General features: G+C 41.7%; 1 protein-coding gene across 2 annotated transcripts in view; it reads right to left on the bottom strand.

The window, feature by feature from the left end:
- Nucleotides 1-323: 323 nt before the first annotated feature.
- Nucleotides 324-11,631, bottom strand: part of Pdcd6ip (programmed cell death 6 interacting protein) — a 53,285-nt gene continuing 41,977 nt past the window's right edge. For both annotated transcript variants that reach the window (XM_005348022.2, XM_005348021.2), the window contains exons 13-18: nt 9,641-9,889; nt 8,382-8,516; nt 7,239-7,333; nt 5,655-5,778; nt 4,602-4,786; nt 324-3,799 (exon numbers count right to left, since the gene is read on the bottom strand). In XM_005348022.2, coding sequence (XP_005348079.1) covers nt 3,625-3,799; nt 4,602-4,786; nt 5,655-5,778; nt 7,239-7,333; nt 8,382-8,516; nt 9,641-9,889 — 963 coding nt within the window. In that variant the 3' untranslated portion in view covers nt 324-3,624. The remainder of the gene's footprint in view (nt 3,800-4,601; nt 4,787-5,654; nt 5,779-7,238; nt 7,334-8,381; nt 8,517-9,640; nt 9,890-11,631) is intronic.

The following is an 11,631-nucleotide window of genomic DNA, read 5'->3' on the forward strand; positions in this document are numbered from 1 at the left end:
GAACACACTTCACTACCCCTTCTCCAATTAATGAATATTGTAATAATCTTGTTGACTTGTTCCAAAACTTAGACCAAAAATTGTCTCTATAAGAAAATGCATGTCTGCAAGAACTGTGGCCAAATTGCTAATTAATGAAAACCACAGTCCACCCGTAACAATTAAATATGAAATGGACAGCTACTAAAAGCTATCAGGCTTCCTTTTGCAGTCTCAAGTCTTGGAGGATGGATTACTGCCCAACCCACCGCTGTCAGGGCAGTTGTGGGAACTATGAAGCTGAAGGAGAAACACTTTAAATAAGAATTCATACTCCACAGAAGTAAGAATCTTTCAACTTTTATTTCTAGGATACATTCATCTGGAATCTTTGTTTCTTTACAATTTTCCCCCTAAGAGAAATGAATACAATAAAAATATAATCCAACTACCAGCAATGTTTGTAACCAGAAAGGAATCTAAAATCTCTGGTGTGATAATATAGGATATATTTTTTTAAAAAATATAAACTTCATACCAGAAATAAAGCCTGAATATTCTCTTTTGTTAAAAATATAATTTTCCTTCTTTGCTCTTCCACTTTATTCTAAGTCTGCATTTAAACCAGCAATGTTAACTCTTCTTGCAAAGGATTGGTCCAGCTTGTGCCCTGTTCTACAGTGTGAGTCAACTAACAACTGCACAAGTCTTAGAAACGACATGCCACGGGGCTGCAGCAAAGCTGCAAGATACCCTCGTCACTGCTTAAGAATTCCCATTAGCAAACTGAGGCCCATGCGCCATGTTATCCTGTCTAGGAAATTAGGAAATGTATACAAAGGAATGTTTTGCAAAACGTAAGCTCAATGGAAAAGAAAGCACCAGTCTGTTTTGACTAGAAAGGTTGCTGGCTGGGACAGAGGTGGGGATACAGCTGTGATCCCCACACTTACTGGGGAACATGACTGCAAGGGTGTCAGAGTGTGGACTCGGGTGTCTCAGAGACTGGTTGCTGCGCAATGAGTGTCATGGGACTGTTTTTCTCAACTAAAGAAAAGACCAAAGAGCAGAGCAACGGGTCTCCAGCTCAGAGATTGACACCGCATCCAGTGGTCAAGCCATTCCAGCCATCTGAGGTTGGGAAATCCAAGTCGGATGGCTTTTCCCTGCTTCTTATTGGTTTCTCGGCAAAGCCTCAGTAGTTGGCAGGTAATTCATTTCATAATAGGCTCAGGAAGGCAACATAAATGGCCTGAGGGTGGGTACCTTAATTTAAGAAGGTAACAGAAAGTCTAATTATAAACACCGGTAATACACTCAAGCCAGAGTTGAACCCTCAACCTCCACGGAAACAGCACCGTGCACGGTAACTTCTACAGTACGCTCTCAAAAGCACAGCAAACCGAGCACAGGGTTAGAGTGCGCTGGCAATCCACCCCAATGAGGGCCGCCATCTTGTCTTCTAGGAAGGACAGTAGGCACAGAAAGAGGCTTAGGGACAGGCTTAGGGAGGCAAACCTAGCACTGAAGATCAATGGTGCCTTACCCCAGAGATCAGAGGAACATCCTGAGCAAATCAAGGACGAGAGACCTGGCAAGAGGTGACTGCCACACAAGAGGCTTCCCTAAGGAGCTGAGATAGGTCACTGAGAGGGGCTGCCCTAGAGTCGGGGGCTCCCCCTCTATGCTGACCTTCCTCTGTGACCCTGCAGGCCCAGTGCAGTGAGGAATGGCTGCTGGCCTGACCCGTCCCCCTTTGGCTCTCTGATACATTCAACCTTTCCTTTAGACCTCCACCCCCGTTCCCCAAGAGAATATTCAGGCCATTTTGTTTGTTTGGTTGGTTGGAGGCTGTTTCGCATTGGTAAGGAGTATAGGCTAGCAATCTGGAAACTCCCTAACTCAGGGGATGTCTTATATCAGTATAAGATACTCAAGTGGGGAGAATATAAAACTTAAAAGCCATTTACAGAGTACTCAAACCCATCTCAAATGCTGAGTAATCCAAAACATTGAAGCTGAGCAATGGTATGTTTAACCGTTAGTTCTGCCAAGGCTAAGTTGTTGGACTTTAAGCCATTGTCCATACTCCAGGTAGTCAGTCATTTGTAGTGAAGTTGCACATCTTTGTGTTTTCTGCATACAACAAAGTAGGTGATTTAAAATACACATTTGTTTAAACCAATTTACTCCCTTTTACAATTGTATCTTCAGTCTTACATTTAAATATCCGCCCAAATAGTCAACGAAACCAACAGTGGACTGTGTGACAGTATCATTCAGATGAGATGATAATGCAAGAAAAAGTCAGGTTAAACTCAGAAACCAAGCACAGATTAGAAGTCTGCTCATCAGAGCCCATGAGCCCCCGAGATCCCGCCTGTACGGCTTCCTGTCCAGAAGTCCGCTCATGTGTCTGCTCATGCACCTAATGTGCTGGGAGCCTCACACAGACAGCCCATGAGCCCCCGAGATCCCGCCTGCACGGCTTCCTGTCCAGAATGCATCTCCTCACTGGCAATGAGGCCTGCACAGCAACTAAGCATTGTCAGAGCAGACTCATGAGGTCCCAGCTATTCCAGATTCAGCATATGTCCCCAAAAACTGTGCTGTTGAATTGCTCCCTGAATTACAAAATAGCCACAAACTTTAAAAAAATAAAAAAGAAGAAAAAGAAATTTTAAAAGGAAGGGTTAAGATCCGTTCAAAGACACTGCATACTACACATTACAGGTAAGAACGGGTGACACCAAGGACAAGAAAGGCACAGGGAACTTTCTACCACATCAGACAGCACTGTCAATGGCAGCTACTTATTTTAACCAGATTATGGGTGGGGGAAATGAATTATTACCAGAATTTGCACCACCTTCTTGGAAAATCTAACAATGAAACATTATATATATATATATACACTTTTTAATTCTGTATTTATTTGAAGAATCTTTGGTAACAACTGTGTGTCTCCCACATTAAAGGACTTCTGAAAATGAACTTACTATTCGGAATATGAAAGATGAGCTGTAGAGCTAAGCGCTGTGCTTTCATATTGCAACCTTAAACCTGACCACTAACTGGCGCTGGCCATGCATTTCAACACAGTACATTTAACCTGTGAACATACACAATGAGAGGCTAATACCAGAAAGGAACAGACAGCAATGACAAAACATAACAATGACAACTGTTCTTAAGTAATTTATTTTTAAATTATAAGATTTACAATGCCTTGATTATGCAAAATATCATAATAGAAATTAAACTAAATCAATAAACCAAAAGAGAAATAAAACTTTTTCTTGAATATCAGTACTTAAGCCATCTTTGTTCCAACCGCATCTTATAAAGTACACTAATTTCAAATGTTTCACTTGCAGGTTTAATTTCTTATTTGCAATGTTTTATGAACTGTAATTTTTTTCAAATGCTATTATACCTAGTGTTTATACTGCAACAGCAGCAAAATCTCACGAGTGCGATCAAATGTGGAAGTGGGGCCCAGACTTCAGCTTTTAGCCACAGACAGAAATTATCCACGGCAGTTGGTAGAGCAAAGTACGCTTGAGTGACCAGAACATGGCTTACAACACTGACGGCAGCTGCTGTCCTGTCCCTCTGATCTGAACCCGCCGGCAAGTGGCAGCATTACTGCTGTGGATAGTAAGACTGTTGTGGGGGCTGAGGGAAGGGGTAGGTAGGCTGCTGGGGTCCTGGGTATGGAGCCTGTCCGGGGCTCTGGTGGTACACCGGTGTATACGGCATGTTGTACTGGCCATATGCGTAGGGGTTGTAGCCTAGGGGCATGGGCATTTGGCAATACCTGAGGGTGAGAAGAAAACAAAACACGGGGTTGGTAAGTCAGACCCTGCAGAGTGAGGTCATTACTCTAAGATCAATTTTCAATAACAGCTTTTCATTCTTCTAGGAAAGAGAAGTGAGACAAAGGACTTGTTTCAAAAGAAAAAGCATCTCTACCATTAATTAAATCAAGGACTATCATGCTGCTAATACTGCCCAGAAAATAATAATGCTGACTCCCACTACTAAAGGAAGAATAAAAACAGAAACTGCCTATTTGAATGAAGTTCTCTAGTTCTCTGGCTATGCTCCTGCCCAGGGCTGGAGAGATGGCTCACTGGTTAAGAGCACTGGCTGCTCTTCCAGAGGATCTGGGTTTAGTTCCCACCACCACGAAAATAAGTAAACAAATAAATAGACATTCCCAAGTAGAAGGCTAACCTTCAAAAACATCCCATAACGGTCTAAGTTTCCATACATCAGTTTACTAGATACTGAGATTCCCAAGTATACGCACATCAACAAGGCTTATGATCCTGGCTTCACATAAAGGCAGCTGGGGCAAAGGTACTGAATTTCACACAGAAGAGATGTGTTTATACAAATGAAGGATGCAAAAAATAAAAATATATATCCTAGACATCTAGGAAATAGCTGTTCAGTTCCTCAAATATGCAACTGTAACATGATTTTAATTTCTGAGCAAGCCGACAACATGGCTGAGTCATGAGATCTGTGCTCAGAGAGGGACGAGCCTGTCTTTAAAGAGTAGTCACAGCTAGAAATTCGTTAACTCCTGGTGACACAAAGTGTCACCGTCTTACCCAGGATATCCTGGATACGTAGGATACGGTGGTCCCTGAGCCTGTGGAGGGGGAGCAGACCCAGGGGTCTGTGGCGGTGCTGGTGAAGCAGCCCCTGCCCCTGGGGGAGCAGCAGCAGCAGGGGAGACTCGGTTTGCGGGAAGCACAGGAGGTGGAGGCCGGGCTGGAGGCTGAGGCTTCGCAGGCTGAAAGAGAACACAAGCGATGACACAGAGTGTGCAGTGGCTCTCGACTATGACGAGGGAGAGCACAGGCATCCGGACTGTTCAACTCCCACTCTCAGACATCAGCCTACTAGTCTAGAACGTGGCTGAAAGTCACTCCCCGACTTCTGAAGAAGTGCTGACGTCTAGTCATGTTGTCTCCAACACCACACACACTACTGGGCCTACTGTCAGGCCCCAAATTCTTTTTACTAAACCTTTAAACACACAATTACATGAGCAGCGATAAAATTGAGCAACTGTTAATACTATTGTCTCCCTTGTGTCTGTAGAACCATTCAAAGCTGCCAGTTTCACAGGGCCAGCCCTCCAGACAGACATCAACACTCAGTGTGTCACCAAAACAATCATGCTGCTCCCTAGGTCTGGCGAATATCCACTCCAGATCCAAGATTCTTACCCACCTGAAAGAAAGGTCTCTGTGGTTGCCTTTGTGAACCAAATTCAAATCAAGGTTCATGTGCCACAGACTGTAATGAACTACTCATTCTCATCTACAACTCCTCCCGTCTTCGCATGTGGTTTAGAAAACAGGGGAATCTCAAATCTGCATCTCATGCTTTAGGTTTGTCAGCCATTTCTGAGGAAATAATTGAGCTTCTTTTTCCATCACTGTCCTCACTTGGAAGAAAAGTCCATTCTAAGGATATTGTTTCACTCAGGCTAAACATTTTTGGCAGCGAGAATTCATGAGTGCTGCTGTGTATATACACTAGAAGCCATCACAAGGTTGGACTGCCAATCACAGGTGGGGACCACCAGTTCCCTCCACTGCAGCCTTGAGCTGGCCAGCTGCAGGATAGGAATACAGCAGGCCTGGCCTACTCACCGGCATGGTTCTTGGAGCTGGAGTTGGAGGCGCTGTGGCGTGTCCCCCAGCAGGGGAGGACTGATATGCCGGAGGAGGGATGGAAGGAGCGCTGGGCTCTCTGGCAATGCTCTGCTGCAGATCCCTTGTGAGAGGCAGAGCGTTAAGGTTAACACCATGAAAAAACACCTGTAAGATGTTATCTCCTTTGTTTTTCTTCACATATTAAGCAAGCATGCCTCCAAATAATGACAGTATTCTAGAACACGCTCCTATTCTTGCCTAAAAAGTGCATCTTTAATCCTGCGGCAAAACAAAGCTGTAATATGACTCTGCTTCTAAGACCAGCAAAACGTCTTCATTGTAACTAGAATAAGGAACGTCTTAACTAGGCAAGCAGTCTTAGAAGATTGTTTCTTATCTAATAATAGTTAATTACAAAACAAAAAACTAGTAACACAATTGTCAGAGAACTGTAACCCATTCGGACCCTGGGCTAATGTTTCAATCTGAGTATGACATCAGTGTCCACACAAATAATCCCAGCCCCAGAGTGGAAGAGACAGAAGATCACAAGTTTAGGGCCAGCCCTAGCAGTGTAGCAAAAGCCTGTCTCAAATAAACAAAAAGGAGATAAAATAAAGATGAGTTAATTATGCAAATAAATATATCAATTTCTAGAACAATTTTTTAACCTGTTGCTTAAAGATACATGGCACAAAGCTATTTTGTGTTAAAAACTAATGCAATAATCTGTCACTCTAGATTTGTGTGTTTTCTTGGAGGACCTGTACAAGCCAGGAAACTAGAAAGGGACCACGAGGGAGACGGAAGAAAGATCTTAAGGGAGGCTGAGATAATAGAGCACAGGTGACATGAAGGAAGAAAGGGGAGTAAGGAGGGAGATGGAAACAGGAGGACAACGGGAGGGTGAGGAGCAGGAGAGAGAGATAACTAAACACTAGGGATATTTGAAAGAGTCATCCAGAAGATACAATTTTATAAACTTCCTAAATATATAGAGATATATGTAGATGTCTATTCATATATGGGTGCATACATGTATATGTGCACATATTACATATATATATATACATATGCGAGGGTTTAATTGGGGTTACCCTACACAGGGGATAGTGTTCCTCACAGAAGTCACAGGTTACCAAATAAAAAAATCTACTGCCAGGTGTGGGCTATCTCCCCTTAAGGTGTTAGTCAAAGGCTGCTAAATTCTGTTCCCTTGCTCACATCATAAACACAGTACCTTTGTGTGAGCATGAGTCAACTTCCTCCTGACTCACTATGTCAGTCCTCTACTATAGGCCCAGATTTCTCAGCGGCTCCTGCAGAAGGGACTGTGCTATTTTCTGAACTGTCCATCTGTCTTCCCCAAGTTACTACTCCTGAGCTGTTGCACCTCTGTGCCCCTCTGTGCTTCCACACTTTGGGTTTCTGTTCCTTCATTCTTTCATCCCAGATCAAGACGCCCTATGACTCTGTGAAATACTCAGAAGACAGAGGGGAATTGCTGTGTTAGCACTACCCAGTTCATTCTAAACACAAGGAAGCAGCTTAAGTACAATCTGACGCACAAAACAAACTCACTTCAAGAGCTCGTCTCTCTCTGTCTTCCGTGCAAACACTATGTCACTGCATTTGTTCTGGAACCTGACCAAGATTTCAGTCAGCTCATTGTAAAACTATAAGCAAAGAGCAAATACAAGTAATAAGTAAAAAGCAATTTTAATCTAAGGAAAAATAAATTCTAACAATAATTTAATTTATCAATGATGCTGGGACTAGAAGGTAAAATTGTTCACATGAAATACATTCATACTATCAACTGAATAACTTAGTACTAAATATGACCCAAGATTGATAAAGAAAATAAAACAAAGGAGATCATGTTCACAGAATACTGGCACTAAATATTAAATAGCTGTAAGTTACAAGTTTTGTAACTGTGAATATGTTCCCAATCCCTACATAAAAACCAACCTCTAAGAGATGACTCTAACTCTATCATCATGCTGAGTTAAACCTGTACAGTAACTATGAAATATGGGCCGTCACTGCAGATAACACCCAAGGCTCTCTGGAGAATTCTTCTTATCTACTTGAACAAAGCATTGAGTCCTAATGAATGGCATCTTACCCTGCCGCACCATGGCTTTACAGTGCTATCTATTCACAGACTGTTGAGAATAAATACTGTGTCTCATTAAGGTAACTTTATTCAGTAACCATTATAAAATTAAGAACCAGAAGAAACTTTGTATCTTAAAAACTTAAAAATCACTTTTCTCAAAAACAAAACAATCATGGAAAAATATATAGCTAAGCATTCCTCTAAACCCTTTAAAGAACAAATCAAGGAATGCACTTAGAACGTATCTGAAGACTACTTTGATACTCAGGAAGTCTGTCTTCATCACATCACTATCACAGGAGATCAAAGCCATGTGTCCCCTCCCACCACAGATCAGTCCTAGCTAGCCCTAAAGAAGATGTCATTGGTTTTGATAGCTCTAATTCCTGCTACCTGCAATGCGTAAATCCCTTCTCTACACAACTTATTCTTCAAAGCTCCACCAAATGTTGCTGCCTCCGCTGAGCCTTCTCTCTCTGCAAGCCTGACAGAAAAGGCAGTAAAACCAGCAAATCAAATGCAGATACTTGATCCAACTGGAACTATCAATAGTATCCCATCTGTACCTATTATCTCTAGTCTCTCATGTGCACGCATACCTTTGTGCCCTCCTTCAAGTTAGCTACAAGTTCAACAAAATTGTCATATGCAGTTGCCAAGTTCTTCAGAACTTCTTCTCTCAAGTTAGCTTCATTATTAGACTGCTTCATTTTAGAAAATTCTTGGTGTGAGACCTTGGTAAAAGAAACAAAGTGTATATTTACTTATAAATTTAATTTAGCTTAAAATACTTTTAAATTTTCTTTCATTTATTATTTTGTGCATACACATGTGTGTGTGTAGGTATGCATGTGCCACAGCGGACAAATTTCAGGAATTGGTTCTTTTCTTCCACCACATGAGTCCCAGGGATCGAACTCAGGTCATCAGGACTGGTGGCACACACCTTTATACCCTGAGCCATCTTGATAGCCAATCAAAATATTTGTACTGGGGCCAGGTGTAGTGGTATACACCTTTAATTCCAACATTGGGGAGGCAGAGACAAGCGGATCTGTAAAAACACCAAGCCTGTCAGGGCTGCACAGTAAAACCATCTCAAAGAACAAAACTAAAACAACAACAAAAAAATCCATCAATCTCTTTTCCAATTATGAAATCATGATTGTTGGTATGCAAAATTACAAGAAATACCTGGAATTTCTTTGTGTCACATAAACTGTTTTGACTTTTTTCTTAAGTAAAAATATCACAAATTCAATAATAGCAAAACATAATTAACAATGGTTACCAATTTCTATCAGTCTATAACAAAAAGCACCCAGATAGAACTGATTATTTTAGAATACTTTTACCACAATAGAATTCTGCACATTCACTGATAAAATGGCAACATCAAGTTTGATACATAGCTAAAGTCATTTATTAGCCTGATCATTCTGCAGGCATTAATGATTCCCACTAATTTTGATTCTCCCCTCCCTACAGACAACAATAAAAAGGAATCAAATAGAAATGGTTTGGAAAACATGTTCTCTAAGCAGCATGTAGGCAGAAGTAACTTTGTGTCTAGTACTAGGACTGAACCTGGGACCTCACACATACCCCGAGTGAGACCAATGGGCATTCTCAGTCGTTAGGAGTGTGCTGCTCTTCAAGGTGACACACAAGGATGGCAAGTTTGAGATTCACCCGTGTCTCACAGTGACAGTGAGTTCCATGCCAACCTGGCTGTAAAGACCCTTTATTTTTGCATACTATGCAGATATACCATACTCTCCTCGGTGAATTCTTCATTTTCACATTCTTCAATGGTCATAGATCTGGCACACACATCCTATAAAATATATAAATGTACCTGGATATTTTTTAGAAGTCCCTCCTGTTTCTTCAGAGACTCTTGAACTTTAGCTGTTAGACCACCATAGATCCGATCCAGCTCAGTGACAGAAAGAGCCTCCTCATTTATCACGCCATCCTGAGCCAGGGCTGTCAAAAACTTGCTTGTCATGTCAAAATTCACTGACTTCAGGTCATTCTCAAGACCCTCTCTTTCCTTCTTTAGCTCATCAAGATTTGACAATAAGGATTTTAACACATTTACAACCTAAACAAAAAACACATGCATAGTCACTGGTAGGACATCCCTGGACACAAAGTTCAAGGCTGAGGAACACAATCCCTCTGCACTACCTCTTGAGAAATGAGCATTTTTTTATATTCAAAATTCAAAATTTTTGGTATTGGAAACAAATGGACCTATCAAAGTAAAACAGTTACAGCAAAGAAAATATTTCAAACTAGGTTTGATGATGCAAGCCTTAATCCCAGCACTGGGAGGTGGACGCAGGTGGATGAGTTTAAAAGTAAGTACAGCTTGGACTACATAATAAGTTTCAGGACAGCCAAGGCTACAAAGAAAGAGGGGGAGGGAGGGAAAGAGAAAGAAAGGAAGGAGGGGAGGAAGAAGGGAAGGAGATGGGGAGAGAGAAAGGGGAAGGGAAGGGAGGGAGATGGGGAGAGAGGAAGGGAGGGGAAGAAAGGGAAGGGAGGGGAGGGAAAGAGAGAGAGAGAGAGAGAAGGAAGATTAGCTTTCAGGGCTGGGAATACAGTTCACAGTGTTCAGCTTGCCTAATATGCATGAAACCCTGGATTCACCTGGATTCAATCTCCAGAACCACTGTTTCAAAAAAAGAAAATAATATCTCACCATTGAAATACCAGTAATCAGCATGACAGACTTAGTTACTGTATAACCAGGACAGGTAAGTTCCTGGAAAGCTAAATCTTCTCATTTGCAAAATGAAAATCGTGCCTATTTCAGGAACACTGTAAAGATCAAGGTGATCCATATCAAGTGTTCAACATAATTCCCTCCCTCTGCAGAGGCAGAGCTCACCACAAAGCCATTGTTACCTGGTACTTGAGATCTCTAATTCCCAGAACAGGGCAGAGCCCACCATGCAGCCATAGCTACCTGGCACCTGAACTTTATGGAACAAGTACAAACCTTGGGCACATTTTGAGCTCCATAGAGGCTTAGAAATCTAAGCATTCAGACGGTTTTTTTTTTAAAAAAAAAAAAAATGTGAAACAGATCAGAAGTCTCATTTATTTAGTAAATTTAAGGTACCTCTTAAATATGTGCCGTATTTTTTATTGAGTCAGGTGTAGTAGGGCATATAAGTTTAAAATGTTAAATATATAAGAGGGCTGGGGAGATGGCTCATTAGGGCCTGAGTTTGGATGGCCACAACACACCTCTAGTACATGGTGAGGAGACTTGTCAGTATTTGTAGATAAACATTCTCTAACTGAAAATCTAAAGAGAGCTAGAGAGATGACTTAGAAATTAAGAGCACTTGGTACTCTTCCACAGTCTGCAGCACCCACATAGGGCAGCTCACAACTGTAACTCCAGCTTCAGGGTATTCAATGCCTTATGTGGTTTTGTGTGTCAACTTGACACAAGCTAGAGTCATCAGAGAGGAAGGAGCCTTGGTTGAGGAAATGCCTCCATGAGATCCAGCTGTAAGGCATTTTGTCAACTAGTAATCAATGATCAATAGGGAGGGCCCAGAAAGTAGGCTGAGCAAGCCAATAAGCAACACCTTTTCATGGCTTCTGTATCAGCTCCTGCCTCCAGTATCCTGCCCTGTTTGAGTTCCGATCCTGACATCCTTCTGTGGTGAACAGCAATGTGGAAGGGTAAGCCAAATAAAACCCTTTCCTCCCCAACTTGCTTTCTGGTTACAGTGTTTTGTTACAGCAATAGAAATCCTAACTAAGACACCCACACACAGACAGATACACCTACATATAAATAAAATATAATAAAAATAAATCTTT

This window comes from Microtus ochrogaster, chromosome 5 (assembly GCF_000317375.1).
Source record: "Microtus ochrogaster isolate Prairie Vole_2 chromosome 5, MicOch1.0, whole genome shotgun sequence".
Lineage (NCBI taxonomy): Eukaryota > Metazoa > Chordata > Mammalia > Rodentia > Cricetidae > Microtus > Microtus ochrogaster.